The sequence below is a fragment of the Durio zibethinus genome, chromosome 21 (assembly GCF_047325235.1).
Source record: "Durio zibethinus cultivar Kanyao isolate XHJ-2024 chromosome 21, ASM4732523v1, whole genome shotgun sequence".
NCBI classification, from domain to species: domain Eukaryota; kingdom Viridiplantae; phylum Streptophyta; class Magnoliopsida; order Malvales; family Malvaceae; genus Durio; species Durio zibethinus.
Window position 1 is genome coordinate 17,017,970 of NC_143182.1, and position 21,247 is coordinate 17,039,216.

The 21,247-nt window shown below is 32.3% G+C and overlaps 1 protein-coding gene across 16 annotated transcripts; it reads left to right on the top strand.

The window, feature by feature from the left end:
• Positions 1 to 41: 41 nt before the first annotated feature.
• Positions 42 to 17,784, top strand: LOC111309362 (1,4-alpha-glucan-branching enzyme 2, chloroplastic/amyloplastic-like). 16 transcript variants are annotated; one of them, XM_089751050.1, is made up of 12 exons: positions 42 to 71; positions 177 to 298; positions 561 to 688; positions 2,640 to 2,755; positions 4,378 to 4,497; positions 5,232 to 5,361; positions 5,463 to 5,573; positions 14,550 to 14,666; positions 15,162 to 15,207; positions 16,398 to 16,517; positions 17,274 to 17,372; positions 17,545 to 17,784. In XM_089751050.1, exons 4-8 carry the CDS (start codon positions 2,646 to 2,648, stop codon positions 14,646 to 14,648), a joined length of 570 nt encoding a protein of 189 aa, XP_089607176.1. In that variant the 5' UTR covers positions 42 to 71; positions 177 to 298; positions 561 to 688; positions 2,640 to 2,645; the 3' UTR covers positions 14,649 to 14,666; positions 15,162 to 15,207; positions 16,398 to 16,517; positions 17,274 to 17,372; positions 17,545 to 17,784. The 16 variants fall into 16 exon arrangements, with proteins under 16 accessions (XP_089607176.1, XP_089607184.1, XP_089607179.1 ...); XM_089751058.1 differs by lacking the exon at positions 2,640 to 2,755; XM_089751053.1 differs by lacking the exons at positions 42 to 71; positions 177 to 298 and adding an exon at positions 2,040 to 2,099.
• Positions 17,785 to 21,247: the final 3,463 nt, after the last annotated feature.

Sequence of the window (21,247 nt, forward strand, 5' to 3'; positions counted from 1 at the left end):
ACTTCCACTTGGGGTCAAAGGGTCATTACTGGATGTGGGATTCTCGCCTTTTTAATTGTGGAAGCTAGGAAGTATGTATTTCTATTGAAACTTCCCTTAAACAATAGCTTGTTGAAAGATTTTGGCTTCCTTCCATCCTATTGTGTGTAAATATTAATTTTTACTTGTTGCTTTAGGTACAAAGGTTTCATCTTTCAAATGCAAGATGGTGGCTGGAAGAATACAAGTTTGATGGATTCAGATTTGATGTTGTGACTTCAATGATGTACACCTATCATGGGTTGCAGTTAATATCTGAGTGAGTTTGCGGATTTTCTATTCTGCTTGGTGTTATATAATAAGCTACTCGCATGTTTAGATGTTAATTATCAAAGTTTTGACTTTAAGTTGTATAGAGAAGTAGAATTGACGTAACATTTGGTTCTTGTAAGTGGTGAAGCATCATTTCTCTATGTTTGTTTCTTAACTAAATTCTCTTGAGGACTAAAGGTTTTTAGTGTTATTGCATCTTTATAATGCATTATCCCGGCTTAACCTTTGTTTTCTTGAACTTGTTGTAGGTCGCATTTACTAGAAACTACAATGAATACTTCAAAAATGCAACTTATGTAGATGTTGTTGTCTATCTGATGCTGGTTAATCATATGATTCATGGGCTATATCCTGAGGCTACACCATTGGTGAAGATGTATGTTCTATAACTCCTTCTTGAGTCACATTGAGCATACTTCTATTATAATCGTTTATATGTTCCAGAATTATGATGTCTGCTTTAAGTCCCCTGTCTCTTCTACAGCAATATTTGTTGAACTGGGTTTCAATACTTTTTTATGTGATCCATGAGGATGCTAAATGTAGAAATGGTTTTGAAAAAGTTTGTACACATACTTTTATGTGCGAAGCCTACCAAACATTTGTGTATTGTACATGTTTTTCTAATTCTCTGTTGCTTCATCACTTCTCTTCATACATCAATTGAATCCATATGCCATGAATAAGTAGGTTAACCCTGCTAGTAGTTAAGTGTTTTGATATTGTAGAATGAACTAAAGAATTGTTAAAAATGCTTGTTGTAAATTGAACTAATTTTTATTGTAGACCAAGAGTTATGGAAACATAGCAACTAAAGATGCCAACCAAAAACACTTGAAGGGAACAAACAAGCATCTCTAGAAATCTTAAAATATCCTTGCTTTTCACATATTTCATCTTTTGTGCAAATAATTCACCTAAAGAGCTACTAGCACAATAAAAGGTAATTTATGTTTTACCCGTTAGAAATATTAGCATGGTAAGGAACATTTAATTGATAAAATGTTTATATTGAAGTGATTTAGTTGCAGATTTTCATATATTATTTGCAAAAATAACATTCTTTAAGTTTTATTAATATTGAAGAGGAAAAGAAACAATAGTTGAAGGTAGACTTCCACCATCTTAAAATGTCATCTGTCATAATAATCAATTCTCCACTGCTTTTCTTTTTTACTTTGACCCATGTGCTCTAAGAAGTATGCCTTAAGAAACTGTAGTATTTGGAATACCAGCTGTTCACAAGTCAATGCTTATATCTTCTCTAAATGCACATGCTGAAAGAAGTTAAAAGTTATTTAAGTTTGGTTTGTCAAAACACTTAGCTTAATGTTAAATTTGAATGTAAACATGGATCTTTTTATATGTATGTGGGCATGAATATTCTTCTTAATGGACCAAAGATTAGGTGTATAGTCTGATGCAGTTGATATTCTTTAGAACTCCAAATAGAAAAGTTAAGAAGATAAACGTTGTCAAAGTTTTTATAATTAAGTGCAAAAGCCACCTTGCTTATGTAACAATTAATTGTATCAGCTAATTCATTTATTTAATGCCATGCAGTCTCAAGTATAAAAGGGAAGGTGACTGTGTTCTAAGTGCTTAGAAATCTGTGTTGGTTTACATTGGTAGTGATCTATTGTCTATTTCTATATTTAAATAACATTTAGTGTTTAATTCTACAAATATTAATTGTTTTTTAACATAATGAGTTTGGTGTCTGGGAGATCTTTTGGCCTAATAATGCTGACGGTTCACCACCAATTTCCCATGGTTCTCAAGTGAAAGTAAATTACCTGTAGATGAACATAAGTTTGGCTCTTGAAACTTATTGTGCTTACATTCAAATGCTACTTGTTTATTATTTCCTTTTTCCACTTTTTAAGTCAGGGTAAAAAGAAGCTATAAAAACTTGCAACTCTTTCCTTGTAGATCAACAAGGTATTTAGCCTTTTGATCATGATCTGTGGACCATGAAACTTTTAAGTATAAGGGTTTTTTTAACACTAATCCTATTGCATGTGTATATGGTTTGACTAAATCATTGGTTGTACTACAACCTTCAAAATAATTAATTACTAGAATTCATGACATAAAGGCATTGAAGTATTTAGTGGGGTGGTCTCCAAGTCAAGCAAAATTATTCAAGGTAGCTAAGTTCAAATCCAACTAACTCCCGTCCTAAAAGGAAGGGAGAAGGAAAGAAAAGATGAAGATGAAAAGAAAAAACCATTTTTCTGGTGGATTGTTATGATCATGTCAATTATCATTTATCCAAACCTCTTTTTCCATGTGTACATTTTAAGTTTTTGACCATATAATTGTAGATTCGTATGGAAACTCATTTGGGATTAAGGACTCCATTCCTGCTTGGATCATGTTCTTTGTTCAATCAACAGATGGAATCCCATACAATGGAAGAAACTATGATCCGCCAAAAGAGGTATAGTTGGTGGCTATTTGCTCTTTTGGTTTTGTTGAAAAGATTAGATAACTTATTCTTTTCAAACTATAAGCAGTTGAAATATTTGGAGCTTGGGAAAAATAAAAAATACCAACTAATGTTTATGATAATTTTAAAATCACTGCATGTGTGTGAAGATACATAGACAAAAGCATGCATGCATGCCTACACACAAATATGATTAATTAATTATATAAACAAATAATGAATTTCTTATTCATCTTAGAGTAGGTTGTTTTGATGAATGTCTTCCTTTATAACGTTAATATTAAGATCAATGCCCTTAAAGGTTTTTAAGAAAACAATTTTGATTGGTTCTTTTTCATATGTGAAGTCAGTTTCTAAATTGTGTTCTCGCTTGTTCAAGTTTAATCACTGCGCAGCACAGTCAACTTAGTTTAGTCTGTAATATGTGTCTTATCTCAAATTTTTGTACTCTTTAACCTGACTAATGATTTTTATATTGTAATAGGAAAAGTATGTATTCAAACACCGCTAGCTAAAAAGACCAAAATCACTTAAGTCTATGAATCACATGTTGGAATGAGTAGCATGGTATGCATCTTCCTTTCCCTTGCATGTAGCAAATTGTTATTCAACTCTTCTTTCTCTGCACTGAATTGTATTTCCTTGATTTATTTAATCTTAAAAGAGAAAACCTTAAGTTTGATAAAAAGCTTCATTAAATGCTATCATGTGTGGGATCATGTTTTTTATGCTATTTCTTTCAACCCTTCCTATGAAGTGTTCTTGCAAGGTTTTGAGATTGAAAAGTAAAGCAGGAGGTTTTATAAGACAATACATTTTATAGTAAAACTTATCTTAGTATTTGTATTTAAACTATCAATTTTACCCCCCCCCCCCCAAAAAAAAAGGAAGATAAAGAGATATTTTGACTTTAAGCTAGCAAAAAGCCATGTAGGTGTATATGGCCTACTTTTCGTGTTCTTTGGTTAAAGGAAGTCCTTCCATTTGGATTATACTAAATAATGAGTATTACTTTAGTTAATGATAGTGCAAATGCCAAACAGCTAGTGACTTGGATCTCTATTAACTGTTTTGTGTATAGAAATATCTTAAATAGCAGTTTCAAATCAATAACATAGAAGTTGGTTTGATTGCATTTTACTATGATTCTTCACCCATTTCTAAAACCCATTAAGAAGCCTAAATTTGCAATTAAACCGAAATTTATCTCTAGTTTTCTTCATATTGTCATTCAAAGAAAATTTGTCCCACAAACACTTTCAGTCATTATCTTCCATGGTACACATTGGTATGGTTAATCCATTTCCTAGTTTTCTTAATATTATCAACTCTGAGATTCAGGAGCCAAGAATTAACACATACGCCAACTTTAGAGATGATGTGCTTCCCACTCATTAAAAGACTTGGATATAATGCTGTTCAAATCATGGCTGTTCAAGAGCACTCATATTATGTTAGATTTGGGTATTATCTCCATCAAAATATCAGCTCATCTTTATTTGTTGCTGTTTATGTTTGTTAACTTGTACTAAAATGTTATGTTTTGGATGTAAACAGAAATATTTCTTCAGAATTTAGTTTTGGTTTAACAAGTTGCATTTAATATGTTACAGGTATCATGTGACAAACTTCTTTGCACCAAGCAGCCATTTTGGAACCTCTGATGATCTTAAGTCACTGATAGATAGGGCTCATAAGATGGGTCTACTTGTTCTTATGGATATTGTGCACAGGTAATAATTAGACTTGCAAGAGAATATCATTTCTAGAAACACATCCTTCAGCTTTATTTGTTGTTACAGTTTTTGTGCAAACGGTTTTTCCCAGCTTTTTCATACCAAAAATGAAAATATAAACTCTTTTTCTTCTTCTTTTCTTGTTTAGACTGTATGGTCATTCTTCCAGTAGATTTGATGCAAATATGGCCATGAGAATTTAGGCTGTTATGGGTCCTTACTCTTAGTATGTTTTTTCTGGTTGCTTTTGGCTTCCTAAAAGGTTTCTAAAGAACAAACCTAAAAAGGAGAAAGCAAAGTCATAGTTGTTTGGAAATATATATGATTAAATGCAATAGAATTTGTACTATAATTATTCTATTAAAAGAGGAATCATAGTATTTTGTTCTACAAGAGATTATATTTTTTATTTTTAATTCTTTTAAAGTGTTATTGTCTTTTCTACCCAAATGTACTTTCTGCTTCTAGAAACAAAAAGCTAGTAGCAAAAACAACTACCAAATGGAATCTTACTGTATTGTTTACAATGAAAGTTTTTATCTTTTGCATGTTGTTAATGTTAAATTCCTTTCTAAGCTATAGCAAATTTTTATTCAAGTATTTGCTTTGTTGCTTTGAGTAAGTAATCTTTTGCTATAAAGTTTCAGTTAATTTTTATTCTTTAGTTAAATTAAGTTATTAATTAATTTTGTCGTCCACCTTTGTATCTGACTGATGTTTGACGAATACAGCCATGCATCTAATAATATGTTAGATGGATTGAACATGTTTGATGGAACCGATGCTCATTACTTCCACTCAGGGTCAAAGGGTCACCGCTGGATGTGGGATTCTCGCCTTTTTAATTATGGAAGCTGGGAAGTATGTACTTCTACTGAAACTTATCTTAAACAATAGCTTGTTGAAAGATTTTGGCTTCCATCCTATTGTGTGTAAATATTAATTTTTACTTGTTGCTTTAGGTACACAGGTTTCTTCTTTCAAATGCAAGATGGTGGCTGGAAGAATACAAGTTTGATAGGTTCAGATTTGATGTTGTGACTTCAATGATGTACACCCATCATGGGTTGCAGGTAATATCTGAGTGAGTTTGCAGATTTTCTATTTTGCTTAGTGTTATATAATAAGTTACTCGCATGTTCAGATGTTAATTATCAAAGTTTTGATTTTATTTTATATAGAGAAGTAGAACTGATGTAACATTTGGTTCTTGTAAGTGGTGAAGCATCATTTCTCTATGTTTGTTTTTTAACTAAATTCTCTTGAGGACTAAAGGTTTTTAGTGTCATTGCATCTTTATAATGTATTATCCCAGCTTAACCTTTGTTTTCTTGAACTTGCTGTGGGTAGCATTTCCTGGAAACTACAATGAGTACTTCAGATATACAATTGATGTAGATGCTATTGTCTATCTGATGCTGGTTAATCATATGATTCATGGGCTATATCCTAAGATTGTCACCATTGGTGAAGATGCATGTTCTATAACTCTTCAGTGAGTCACATTGAGCATCCTTTGACTTATAATCATTTATCTGTTCCAGAATTAAGATGTCCGCTTTAAGTCCCCTATCTCTTCTATAGCAACATTTGTTGCACTGGGTTGCATAAATGGATTGGGGTTTTAATACTTTTTTACGTGATCCATGAGGATGCTAAGTGTAGAAATGGTTTTGAAAAAGTATGCACACATGTACTTGTGTGTGCGTAAGCGTACTAAACATTTGTGTATTGTACATGTTTTTCTAACTCTCTACTGCTTCATCACTTCTCTTCATGCATCAATTGAATCAATATGCCATGAATAAGTAGATTACCCTGCTAGTAGTTAAGTGTTTTGATATTGTAGAATGAACTAAAGAATTGTTAAAAATGCTTGTTGTAAATTGAACTAATTTTTATTGTAGACCAAGAGTTATGGAAACATAGCAACTAAAGATGCCAACCAAAAACACTTGAAGGGAACAAACAAGAATATCTAGAAATCTTAAAATATCCTTGCTTTTCACATATTTCATCTTTTGTGCAAATAATTCACCTAAAGAGCTACTAGCACAATAAAAGGTAATTTATGTTTTACCCTTTAGAAATATTTGCATGGTAAGGAACATTTCATTGATAAAATGTTTATATTGGAGTGATTTAGTTGCAGATTTTCATATATTATTTGCAAAAATAACATTCTTTAAGTTTTATTAATATTGAAGAGGAAAAGAAACAATAGTTGAAGGTATACTTCCACCATCTTAAATTGTCATCTGTCATAATAATCAATTCTTCCCTGTTTTTCTCTTTGACTGTGTTCTAAGATATATGCAGTAAGAAACTGTAGTATTTGCAATACTAGCTGTTCATAAGTCAATGCTTATATCTTCTCTAAATGCACATGCCGAAAGAAGTTAAAAGTTATTTGAGTTTGGTTTGTCAAAACACTTAGCTTAATGTTAAATCTTAATGTAAACATGGATCTTTTTATATGTATGTGAGCATGAATATTCGTCTTAATGGACCAAAGATTGGGTGTATAGTCTGGTGCAGTTGGTATTCTTAAAAGCTCCAAATAGAAAAGTTAAAAAGATAAATGTTGTCAAAGTTTTTATAATTAAGTGCAAAAGTCAACTTGCTTATGTAACAATTAATTGTATCATACCATTTATACACACAGCTCTGATATCATTTATACACACAGCGGCAGGTAGTACGGCCAAGGCTCTGGCAACTGACACGACTTCAGTTCTGGGCTCTCCGGGTGGTAGAGTCCTGACAATACTATCTGGTACTATGACAACAGCGTGAAGATCGATCAAACTTGGCAAGATAATACTAACCATAAGCTTTCCATAGATCAGACATACAATCAAGGTATTCTAGTCGGTGTTCAAGATTCTGACGCCTTCTTGGCTTAACGTCGAACTGAGGGCCTGACTTTTATGGAGATATGTCTTTCACTATAGTAACTTATTATTAGTATGATCTTGGGGCGGTATGACTTTTCTTTAGCTGAGGAAAAGGGATCAATGATCTGTTTAACAGATTAACAAGAGTTTCTGTTGCAGAGGATCCATAATAATATGGCAACTGCAGAGCATACTCAACTTGTATCACTGCAAACTTTTGAATAGATTGAAGAGAAAGATGAAGCTGAAAGATGTAACTATGAAAAAATGAAGATGGAATCACCAAAAGAGAAGAGAGGTTTTTAGCCAAACATATTTTTATAAAGGAAGGTTTTTGTTACAAGAGATGTGGTTGGGAAGTTGTGGATGATTCTTGGTATCCTTACTATGATTACTTCCTAGAGAAGTATCATTCTATTTATATATGAAAAAGTAAAGGACTAGTAGCCTAATAAGACGAGACTAGGACAAAGTAACTTTACAAGTGGCTTAGGATAAGACTAAAGGACGGTGAGTCATAACTAAGGTACAATGATTCATAACTAGGGTACAAAGGTCCATTATTATGGTATAGTGACTCATCACTTAAGGTACAATGACTAAGCACTATGACTCATACTAAAATACAAAATACATTATGACTTGACTAAGACATAAAGGTGATGAAGACTTGACATAAGGTTGTCTTGATGTGAAGGCATCATTATCAACTTTTGTGGAGTCTTCTGGAGAAAATTGAAATTAGCATACGTAATTATACAATATTTGGACTGGAGAAGGAATCTTTTGTCTTGTAGCACCATCATTTGAGAGAACGTTGAGTGTGTTCTGGAGAGAGGTTGAGGTGTGAATTATCTGCGCCTGGGGTGAAATCATAGCTGAGGTTGACTAACCATTGGTCTGGATCAAAATCATCAAGTGGGTCTTGAGAATCTTGTTGCCATTCCATTTGTGGGAGAACTTCAGGAGGTTTCCAATAAGGATTCCATTTTACTGGGCCTGCATGGTCTAGTTCAAATCTGGTAGTTTCAGAAAGAGGTTCTGTCCAAGTACCATCAAGGCGAGTTTCATAAATCTTTTTATCAATGTTGAGCTGGTAAGTGTACTCTGAAGGATAGTTTCCCCATGAAACTTCATCTTGGATCTCTGGCCAATTTTGCTTTGGAAACTTGTGATTCATTTCACAAATTTGTCGCTGGAATTCAGTGTATTCAACTGGGTGATCAAACTAAGAATCAAACAGTGAATATCCTTGGGAGCTGTAAATTGCTGCATAGGGGAAATACTGAGGTCTTTGGTCAAACTGCTGCAAGATCTGTGAAAGATTAAAACAATATGAGGATCAGGAAGAACTTTTGTATATCTCTCATAGGTTTCAATCCATTGGATCCAAATGGAAATGGGTCTGAACCAGGTGAAGAAAAACTTGAGATGTTGTTGACTGGGGTCCAACTGGTGTTTAGAAGGGTTGATGGTTGACTGGTGAAAAAGGTGAAGAAGAGTTTTGAGTTTTGGAAGTGGGAATTCTATACCAATATAGTAAAGGTGACAAAGGTACCATAGAAAACAAACTGTTTCTTTTGGGAAACAAAGAGGTTCAGGGAATTTAAAGGGATGGATAAAGGGATAATCAGGGTGTATACCAAGAGATTGAAAAGAGGTGTCTCCAAACTTTCTGAGTGTTTTGGACTGATATTTGAGCAAAAGGTGTGAGGCTTTTTGGTCAAGGGTTTGAGTGGCAAGAAGTCTGAGTAACTCTGGAGGAAGATTTTCTACGGGAAGGTTAAGAAATTCATCAGGGAGATCAAATTCATCATCAAGGTGAGGTTTCTGAGAAGAGGGGAAAAGAGGGTTGGTTGAAGAAGAGGCTTGTGAAGAAGAAGGTGTTGGGTTCATCATGGAAATGACTGGAATAACCTGGAAAGTGTTTGAAGGAGGTTTCGAAGGAGGTCTTGTGAGCATGTCTGGGATGAGGTTGTCTTTTCCTTTTATATGCCTGGTGGTGAAGGAGTACTGTGAGAACCACTGTGATAGTCTGAGTAACTGTGCATTTGGCATTTTCTTCTTTTTGAAATTGAGCATCTGATCAAAGGGTGACATATCTAATTCCACGAGAAAGTGAAATTCAATGAGGTGAAATTCAAATCTTTGGATACCATACTTTACTGCTAAAATCTCTTTTAGTGTAGAGTGATAATGGAGTTTCGAATCTTTGAATTTTTTGCTTTTGTAACCACAGATTTATCTGGTTTCATCTTTTTCTTCTAAAAGGATTGCTGACCAGAACTGTTCACTAGCATCTGTCTGCAGTATTCTTGTACCATCTGAAGGAATCTTTAAAGTGGGAAGTGACTTTGCTTTTATCTTCAAGGCTTGTACTGCTTTTGTCTGAATCTGAGACCACGTGGGAGGTTCTTTTTTGAGCATTTGTCTGAGTGGATATGTGAGCTGGGCAATATCTGGGAGAAATTCATTCATGTAATTGACTATACCGAGAAATTGCTGGATTTGCTTCTTTGAGAGATTTGCATCAGGAAAATCTGCAAGTGACTGAGCAATATGAGGTTGAGCAATGTACTAACCATCTTTGAGATGCATGCCTAAGAAATCAATTTTTGTAGCACCAATGAGCATCTTTTTCTCTGAAAGCATTATCCCATACTGTTGAACTATGCGCTGGAACTTATCCAATAACTGTGCATGAGATGTATCATCAGGAGAGAACAGTAAGATATCATCGATGTAGATCAAGGCATTGTCAAGAATTGGAGCAAATATCTTGGTCATGGCTTTTTGGAACAGTGAAGGAGCAACTTTTAATCCAAAAGGCATTACGGTCCACTAGAAGTGGTGTTGAGGAATGCAAAACGTCGTTTTGTATCTGTCCTGTGGATGTATACCTAGTTGCCAAAATCCTGCCTTGAGATCAAACTTTGAGAAAACTTTTGCATTTGCTAGATTTGCGAACAAAGTTTTTCTGTCTGGAAGAGGGAACTTATCATCTGCAAGGAAAATGTTAAGAGGCTTGTAGTTGATTACCAATCTGAGTTTTCCACAAACTTGTTCTGAACGTTTATTGACATAAAACGCTTCACACGCCCACGGAGAGGAGGTTGGTTCAATTAATCCTTGAGCCTGGAGAAGGGAACATTCTTGGATTGCTTGTTTGAAATGATCTGGGTTCATGCCTGAATGACTAGCTTTTGTAGGATTGGCATGTTCATCTTTCTTGAAGGGAAGGGAAATGAAAAATTTAGGGTTTTGCCAAAGTGGGTGATCACATTTCTGGAGAAAATCTGAGTGAGTTTATGCACATGAAAAGTGAATGAACTTGTGTTTAAAATCTTGAAAAACATCTGGTTGAAGGGTAAGGGTAAAGAGGTTGGGAAGGTTTTTCCAAGGTCTGAAATAACTTTCAAACTTGATACCATTTCCACTAAGCTTTAAACCTGGTATACTGGTTATAATATCAAAACCAATAACAAGGTCTTTCTGGGAAAGTGGAGATCCTAAAATCTTTTGAGTTATTCGACAGCCTGGAAGGATTTGAAGGGTAACAGGGTTGCTGACAAAGTCTGTAGAAAATACATTTTCATCAGCGGTTTTGAAGAAGGTTTTCTGTTTTGTCCAAAAGTGTTTGGGTAAGACAAGAGGGTTTGCTATGGTTTGGGTTGCACCAGTATCAAAGAAAGCTGTGACTGTTATAGGAGGGGAATGTTTGTGAGTGAAAATTTGAACTGGAGCTAGGGGTAATTTTGGAGGTTGAATGGTTTGGATTTTTTGGAGTTCTTGAATTGACATATACTCATAACATTGATCATCTGTGAAATCATCTGAGTATTCTAAGTAATCTGAATCTGCATACTCATCAGCATCAAACTGCTTTATCATAAACAGGGATCTTTCATTCTGCTCATCATCAAGGGAGAAAATTGATTCAAGATCATCATCTGAGAAATTAATACCTGAGATATTGGCAATGTCTTGGATCATCTTGACTGATTTTTTGTCTGACTTTGGGCAGTTCTTTGAGAAATGTCCTGGTTTTCCACAGAGAAAACATTTTGAGCTTTTGATCTTTGGGTCTTTCTTCTTTCTTGCAAATTTGAATCTTTGAAATCTTCTGGGTTTATCAGCATATCTGGAGAATTTCTTGTGTCTGGGTCTGGAGATTTGTGGAGGTCTAGAAGGTCTGAATCTTCTGAAATGTTTTTTTTTCTTGTTGCTGCAAAAACATGTGGGATCTTTGGAGGAACATTTGATTTGTAATCCTGAGGAGGAGTAAGAACAGGGCTTTTCAAGCTTTTTGGAGTTGTGCACCAAGGTTTTGATGTATTTGTGCTCTTTGCAAATCTTATCAAGGGCTTTTAGCATCATCTTGTAGATGTCTCCAAGGGTCATAGATTTGACATCAAGGGATCTGAGGTTCAACTGGGTTCTTGTTTGCTGGGCAAGTTCTTCTGGAACAGAATTAAGAAATGCTTGCTTTAAGTTGACATCATCGAATCCATCAAGTATGTAGAAATACTGGGAGAATTGTTGATAGTGTCTGTCAAGGTCTTTTGGATGGAGAGAACAGCATTTGAGTCTGAAGAATTGCTCTCTGATCTTTTCTAATCTGTGAGTTTCTTGTCCACAAAAGATTGCTGCAAATTGAGAGACAGCATCTGTGATTGTTGGGCATTGAAGAAACTGGAGTTGTCTGTATTCACCAATGTTGTCCCAAAAATTTTTCAGGGTTCCAACGAGTCTAGAAATAAATCTGATCAAGACTGTGTTCATCGTAACATTGGGATGAGAATTCAATTCAACAAGTCCCCATGCTAAGAATTCTTGAAATCTTGAGGGCCATTTTGAAGGAGGAACATCATCAATGGTAAAGACTGAGAATTTTGATGTTGAAGGAAGAGCATGTGATTGTTGTGGAGGAGGGTGTTGTTCAGCATCCATTGCATCAGGGTTATGGACTTCTGGAGTATCATCTTGAACTTCAACTGTTGGTTCTGTCATGAAAATCTGAGGGAGCATCATTTCATCTGAGTCATTAGTATCATCTGTTTCAATTGATTCTTCTGATTTGACAGTATCCATGTGAGATTCAGTTTCAAAGGTAGAGGGAAAAATATCTTCAATAGAGAACTGAGGAAGGTTATCTTGTGCTATCTGGTGAAGTATTTCTGGAAGGGTTTGTGTAGGAGAAATCATGAGTTGTACAGGTTTTTGGTTTGGTTGTGGTGTAGGGTTTTGAGGTGTGGAACTTGAGCTTGGGTGTGGTTTTGAGGGTTGAGAAAGTGGTTGTTCTGCTACTCTTTTGGGTTTTGGATCAACTGGTTGTTTTTCTCTAAATCTGTGAATCCATTTTTTAGTTGTACCGAAAGGGGGTTGGTCTGGTTGTTCTGAAAGAGGAGTGAAGTATTGTGTTGGTTGTGAGGATGTTGGAATAGATGTTGGGGGAGGTTTATACTGAAAAGGTGTGAAAAAAGGTTTTGGAGGTGAGGTTGGAGGATTGTATGGTTGAAATGGGGGAGGAGTATAAGCTTGGTAAAGAGTATCATGCATACCAGTATGATATGGTGTGAAGATGTTGTAACTCGAAGCTGCTTGTTGTTGTTGTTTTTGACGAAACTGGTTTTGAAGGTCTGCAAGTTGAATCTTTAGGCTCTTCATTTCTTTCTCTCGTTCAGTGAAAGCATAAGTGATACCAGTATTGTTTTTAGCCATGTATCTGAGTTCTTGATCAAGTGTGATTATCCTTGACTGAATTTCAAGAATAATATTCTGGAGATTGACAAGACTCTGATCAAAGTGTTGACTGACTTGGTCCAACTTATGTTCAATTCTGTGCAAGTAGGAATTTTGCTGGAGAGAATTTTCAGTTTGCCAGTTTAAAACTGCTTCAGCACGAGAAACACTTTTTTGGTTTCCATATTCATCTCTGTCAGTGGGAGTGGGGATTTTTGGAATGTGTTTGTATTGGTCTTTATGAAATTCTTCAAAAGGAGGGAAGGTTGAGTTTGGATAGGTTGGTTGCATCATGGAGATTTGTGGTAAAGGTTGGGTGGAATTTTGAGAGGAATCTGGTTTGTGTGTGGGTTGAGTTGAGTAGGTCTGAGAGGGTGGTTTGTCTTTCTTAGGATAGATGACATAATAGTCAAACTTTCCTAAGGGTTCACCAAGGAGATCAACTTCAGGGTCTCCATTTTCATATCTTTCTTTGAGCTTTTGCTGAGAAGACTTTTTCTTCTTTTGCTTCTTTGGAATATCATCATCATCATCATCCAGGAAGCTTTTATCTGCATCGATCTGGTATTCTTTGCATTGACAATTTATATCCCAATAGCAATGTCCTGTTGGAGACTTATATGCATACACGGGATTTCCATTGGACTGCAGTCTCAAGTATAAAAGGGAAGGTGACTATGTTCTAAGTGCTTAGAAGTCTGTGTTGATTTACACTGGCAGTGATCTATTGTTTATTTCTATATTTAAATAACATCTAGTGTTTAACTCTACAAATATTAGATGTTTTTTAATAGAATGAGTTTGGTGTCTGGGAGATATTTTGGCTAATAATGCTTATGGTTCACCACCATTTCCCCATGGTTCTCAAGTGAAGGTAAATTACCTTTAGATGAACATAAGTTTGGCTCTTGAAACTTTTATTGTGCTTACATTCAAATGCTACTTGTTTATTATTTTCTTTTTCCACTTTCTAGGTCAGAGTAAAAAGAAACTATTAAAACTTGCAACTCTTTCCTTGTGGATCAACAAGGTATTTAACCTTTTGATCATGATCTGTGGACCAGGAACCTTTAACTATGATGCTTTTTTTTAGCACTGATCCTGTTGCATGTGTATATGGTTTGAATAAATCATTTGTTGTAGTACAATGTTCACAATAATTAATTACTAGAATTCATGACATAAAGGCGTTGAAGTATTTAGTGGGACGGTCTCTAAGTCAAGCAAAATTATTCAAGGTAGCTGAGTTCAAATCCAACTAGCTTCTATCCTAAAAGGAAGGAAGAAAGAAAGAAAAGGTGAAGATGGAAAAAAAAAATTTTTTTGGACTGTTATGATCGTGTCAATTATCATTCATCCAAACCTGTTTTTCCATGTGTCCATTTTAACTTTTTGACCATATAATTGTAGATTCGTATGGAAACTCCATCTGGGATTAAGGACTCCATTCTTGCTTGGATCAAGTTCTCTGTTCAAGTACCATGTGAAATCACATATAACGGAATATAGTATGATCTGCCAGAAGAGGTATAATTAGTGGCTGTTTGATCTTTTGGTTTTGTTGGAAAGATTAGATAACTTATTCTTTTCAAACTATAAGCAGCTGAAATATTTGGAGCTTGGGGAAAATTAGAAATACCAACTAATGTTTATGATAATTTTAAAATGACTGCATGTGTGTGAGGATACATAAACAAAAGCATGCATGCATGCCTGCACACAAATATGATTAATTGATATATAAACGAATAATGAATTTCTTCTTCTTCTTCTTAGAGTAGGTTGTTTTGATGAACATCTTCCTTTATAACGTTAATATTAACATCAATGCCTTTAAAGGTTTTTAAGAAAATAATTTTGATTGGTTCTTTATCATATATGAAGTCAGTTTCTAAATTGTGTTTTCGCTTGTTCAAGTTTAATCACTGCACAGCACAATCAACTTAGTTTAGTCTGTAATATGTGTCTTATCTCAAATTTTTGTACTCTTTATCCTGACTAATGATTTTTATCCTATAACAGGAAAAGTATGCATAAAAACACCCTCAGCCAAAAGGACCAAAATCACGTAAGTCTATGAATCACATGTTGAAGTGGGTAGCATGGTATGCATCTCCCTTTCCCTTGCATGTAGCAAATTGTTGCTCAACTCTTCTGTCTCTATGTTGAATTGCATTTCCTTGATTTATTTAATCTTAAAAGAGGAAACCTTAAGTTTGATAAAAAGCTTCATTAAATGCTATAATGTGTGTGATCATATTTTTTATGCTATTTCTTTCAACCTTTCCTATGAAGTGTTTGTGCAAGGTTTTGAGATTGAAAAGTGAAGCAGGAGGTTTTATAAGACAATACATTTTACAAGAAAATTTATCTTAGTATCTGTATTTAAACTATCAATTTTACCTTCCCTCCCCATCCCCCCCCCCAAAAAAAAAAAAAAAACGAAAGGAAGATAGAGAAACATTTTGACATGCATTGAATATCTTTATGAGCATCAAACAGTATAGCTATCTGGAAAGGCTTGTAAATTTTCAAATGAAACTTTCCTGCATCCCATAGGCAGTCAAATTAAGCTAACAAAAAGCCACATAAGTGCATACGGCCTACTTTTTGTGTTCTTTGGTTAAAGGAAGTCCTTCCATTTGGATTATTTAATGCCAAACAACTAGTGACTGAGATCTCTGTTAACTATTTTGTGTATAGAAATATCTTAAATAACATTTTCAAATCAATATCATAGAAGTTGGTTTGATTGCATTTCATTATGATTCTTTACCCATTTCTAAAACCCATTAAGAAGCCTAAATTTGCAATTAAACCAAAACTTATCTCTAGTTTTCGTCATACTATCATTCAAAGAAAATTTGTCCCACAAACTCCTTCAGTCTTTATCTTCCATGGTACACTTTGGTATGGTTAATCCATTTCCTAGTTTTCTTAATATTATCAACTCTGAGATTCAGGAGCCAATAATCAACACATATGCCAACTTTAGAGATGATGTGCTTCCCTGCATTAAAAGACTTGGATATAATGCTATTCAAATCATGGTTGTTCAAGAGCACTTATATTATGCTTGATTTGGGTATTATCTCCATCAAAACATCAGCTCATCTTTATTTGATGCTGTTTATGTTTGTTAACTTGTACTAAAATGTTATGTTTTGGATGTAAACAGAAATATTCTTCAGAATTTAGTTTTGGTTATGGAAACGAACCTTTTTCTACTTTTAACAAGTTGCATTTAATATGTTGCAGGTATCATGTGACAAACTTCTTTGCACCAAGCAGCCATTTTGGAACCTTTGATGATCTTAAGTCACTAATAGATAGGGCTCACAAGTTGGGTCCGCTTGTTCTTATGGATATTGTGCACAGGTAATAATTGGACTTGTAGGAGAATATCATTTCTAGAAACACACCCTTCAGCTTTATTAGCTGTTACAGTTTTTGTGCAAACGATTTTTCCTAGCTTTTTCGTACCAAAAATGAAAATATAAACTCTTTTTCTTCTTCTTTTCCTGCTTAGACTGTATTGTCATTCTTCCAGTAGACTTGATGCAAATATGGCCATGAGAATTTAGGCTGTTATTGGTCCTTACTCTTACTATGTTTTTTCTAGTTGTTTTTGGCTTCCTAAAAGGTTTCTAAAGAACAAACCTAAAAGGGAGACAGCAAAGTCATAATTGTTTTAAAATATATATGATTAAATGCAATAGAATTTGTAGTATAATTGTTCTATTAAAAGAGGAATCATAGTATTTTATTCTACAAGAGATTATATTTTTTATCTTTAATTCTTTTAAAGTATTATTGTCTTTTCTACCCAAATGTGCTTTCTGCATCTAGAAGCAAAAAGCTAGTAGCAAAAACAACTACCAAATGGAATCTTACTATATTGTTTACAATGAAAGTTTTTATCTTTTGCATGTCATTAATGTTAAATTCTTTTCTAAGCTGTAGCAAATTTTTATTCAAGTATTTGCTCTGTTGGTTTAAGTAAGTAATCTTTTGCTATAAGTTTCAGTTAATTTTTATTCTTTAGTTAAATTAAGTTATTAATTAATTTTGTCATCCATCTTTCTATTTGATTGATGTTTGACGAATACAATCATGCATCTAATATTGTGTTAGATGGATTGAACATGTTTGATGGAACCATTGCTCATTACTTCCACTTGAGGTCAAAGGGTCTCCACTTAAATTGAAGAGGAAAAGAAACAATAGTTGAAGGTAGACTTCCACCATCTTAAGTTGACATATGTCATAATAATCAATTAAATAATCAATAAAACATATAAAGGATAATATTTAGAGGAATGTAATTGAGATGAGTAATTCTTTTGGGAAAATATCAATATTCTTTATCTTCGTTATGCTAATTGTGCAATTGTGTATGCTACAGGTGAGTGGAATGCCTACATTTTGTCTTCCTGTCCAAAATGGTGTCGAATTTGATTATCGACTGCACATGGCCATTGTTAATAAATAGATTGAGCTTGATTATTGAAAAATGCTAAATTAATTATTTCTTGTGAAAATTTTGAAATATATTTTGTACTTGATTGTTATGTCACAATTTTTTTGATTGTCTATGATTTTGGATTGTGATAAAATATTTTTGAAATATGCTTGTTCTTGTGCTTACTTGATTTATGATTTTAATTTGATGCATGATTAGCTAATTTATCTTATCTTAAATATATTATTGGCTCATCTATTAGTCATGTTATGTGTGCTTATATAAATATGATTGAGTTTTACTTGACATGGTTGTCACATGGATTAGTAAGTGATTTTTTTATAATGCTTATGTTTGTCTTAAATCATTGTTGATTATGGTCTATAATTTGTGTAGATATATTTATGCTTTTGTAATGAAATTTTATTTATTATGTTTCTGATGATAAGTATGTCTTTTTTGAGTTTTTTGAATTTTATAGGGCCTTAAATTGGTTTTGACATATTTCTTAGTGATTTATTGAATATATATGAATATCAAATATATTCATTTTGTGTTTATGAATAATTTAAAAGATTTGATTTTTACACATTACATGAGAATTTTAACTTTAGTGACAATATTATGATATATGATGCTTAACACAGTTTTTAGTTTAAGTTTTTATATATATATATACACACACACACATACACGCATATATATCTCCTTTCTAATTGGAAAATTGGGTTTAGTGAACAAAATTTCATTTGTCTATAATGATTTAGAATATGAAATTCATTTCGAACAATGGGTATAATTTTTATCAATTGATTTTCTTGATGTTTTTAATGAAAATCTTTTGTTAAGAATTTTTTTTAAGTTTATGCTAGAAGAACGTGAAATAAGCATGAACTAATATTTTTGGGATTTTAAGTGGAACAAGCAAAGCAAATCATCTTCATCAATCAAGTTCAAGTACATCTAAGATTAGCTTAAAAATGTGAAATGGAGAATTCAAAGTTTCACTCAATTACAATGAGAACAACATAACTTGATAAGGATGATAGTAATTGTATTGAATTTATGTTATGTGTTTATGATTTATAATGTTTAATACATGGTTTGATAAAATGCTTATTTGATATATGCAAAAATGAGATATTATGTTTGAATTTGTGAACATTTGTACAAATTAATCACCAAGTTATTTGATAGAATTTGTTTTAATTTTATTAAATACTTGGATTGATTAATATTCATGCCTATTTTTTGATTATATTGATTAATAGTTTTTGTTGCATGAATATTCGTTTGAGTCTTTAAACATGGATATGAGTTAAATAGATTGATTTTTTTAAACATGTTCATTGATTGAGAGTATTGAGATAGCATGTATCACATTATGTTTAAATATTTGTATCTTTATTGGTATATTACTATATGTGATTTGAAATATTTTTGCATGTGTTTGTATGATTTTGATTGAAAAATATGTTTGATTGTATTTATGTATTTGCATATGTTTGGATTAAGAATATTGCTTTATATTGAAATAATTTGGATTATATTTAAATAATTTGGATTATATTTAAATAATTATGCTTTCACTATTTCTTTGTTATAGAATGTGTTCATCATGATTGTATAATTTTTGTTATAATATGATGATTAAATATTTGTTTTAGGTAGGATATGCTTATGAAAGAATGTTATTATGCATGTATTGATTGAATATTTCATATGTTTGAAATATAGTGATCCTTAAAAATTTGTGAACAAAATAGCTAACAATTGGTATCAAAATTGCTAAAGAATTTTTTAACTTTCATTGACACTTATTTATGTACCTATCATTGATATAGCTTTTACTTTTCATACAAAATTGTGTCTTAAATTAATTAATCTTTATTTTAAAAAAAAGAAAATTGATTTATTTTCTAATAACAATTGATATTTTTTGTGATAATATATCTTTAACAATTGATATGAACTTGTATGCATGTGCTTAAATTTATACTTAATTGTTATTGATGTTTTAGGTTTTAAATACATCTTATGATAATATGATTTATGAGTAGTTTATATACATGTATTATTTTTTAACTCATAAATTTAATGTGGTTAGGTTGAATGAATGATTTTATGTTATAACATTTTAATTGGATACACTTATGTTTTATACTTAAATATATTTATGTGAATTTTATTATGTATATTACACTTGATTACATGCATTCAAAATACTTTTAATATTATTGGTATCAAGCATTTTGTCTCATATCTTGAATTGATCTTTTTTTTTTATAAGGACAAAAAATGGGAGAGTTTATAAATATTTTTTCTTGTATGTATACAGCAATTGGTATAGGAGTTTTAATATAACTTTTTTTGTGTTTATTTGCTCATTTTTTTGTTATAATAAAAAGAGAGATATCATATGGACAAATTTGCTTGTATTTGACATGCATATATTTGATTGTGTTTATTTTATATATTTAATTAACTATATTTGTTGAGTTGTATTGGATTAGGATGCATTAATTAAAAGGGAGTTTTGTCATTCAAAGTTTAAGGGGAAATTTTTTAAAATGTTTTTAAAAAATCTTAAATGTTTTAAAGAAATTTTTTTTATCAAGTAAATTTATCTTTAAGTTTTGTCATATAAAAAAGAGAGATATTATTGACCTTTAATTGATTTGTATTTTGAAATGACAAAACATTAAGTTAAATAAGTTTGATCAAGATTTTGGAAAAGATTTATTTAGTCACATACAGATAATCGTATCAAGCGCCAATAATGATTTTACAAATGATATCTAAATATCAATAGTATCTTACAAATTTCTTGGAGCATTCACAAATCTTTCTAAAAATGCATTTAAAGCAAATGAGTAAGAAACTTTAAAATCCTGCAAACGGTTTTTATCACAATTAGAAATTGTGCGAATGGGTTTTATGCCAATAGTTGTTTAGAAACGAAATTTTGATATTTTAAGCTTCAAAATTCTTCGTAACTCACATTTAACACTGTGAAAAATTAAGAACAATGCAAGTTATTTTGTTTTCGTGTTTGAGCAAGTTTAAAAACATTGAATTCAAGATATTCATTTCAATTTAAAAACTTGCTAAAACAGTATTTAATACTTTTAAAGCTTTACTCCAGCAGAAATGGTTTTCAAAGCAAAACATAAAAGCTTAAAAAACATTGAGCTTTAAGTTTGTGCATAATTTTTAAAAACAAGTTAGCACATAGATAATCACATCAAGCGTCAATAACGATTTCTCAAATGATATCCAAATATCAACAGTGTTTCACAAATTCTTTGGAGCATTCACAAATCTTCCTAAAATGCATCTAAAGTAAACAAGTAATAAACATTAAAATCATGCAAACGGTTTTTATATCACAATTAGAAATTGTGCAGACGATTTTGATGCTCATACTTGTTTGGAAACAAAATTTTGATATCTTAAGCTTCAAAATCCTTCGTAACTCACACTTAAAACTGTCAAAAATTAAAACCAATGCAAGTAATCTTGTTTTTGTGTTTGAGCAAGTTTAAAAACATTTTATTCAAGATTTTCATTTCCATTCAAAAACTTGCTAAAACAATATTTCATACTTTTAAAGCTCGACTCTAGTAGAAATGGTTTTCAAAGCGAA

What these genes read in the sequence shown, in the direction of transcription:
- LOC111309362 (XM_089751050.1), top strand. Translation starts at nt 2,646, where the DNA reads ATGGAAACTCATTTGGGATTAAGGACTCCATTCCTGCTTGGATCATGT. An exon ending in ACTATGATCCGCCAAAAGAG is followed by an intron (nt 2,756 to 4,377) that starts GTATAGTTGGTG and finishes AATATGTTACAG; the next exon opens with GTATCATGTGACAAACTTCT. An exon ending in ACACCCATCATGGGTTGCAG is followed by an intron (nt 5,574 to 14,549) that starts GTAATATCTGAG and finishes ATATAATTGTAG; the next exon opens with ATTCGTATGGAAACTCCATC.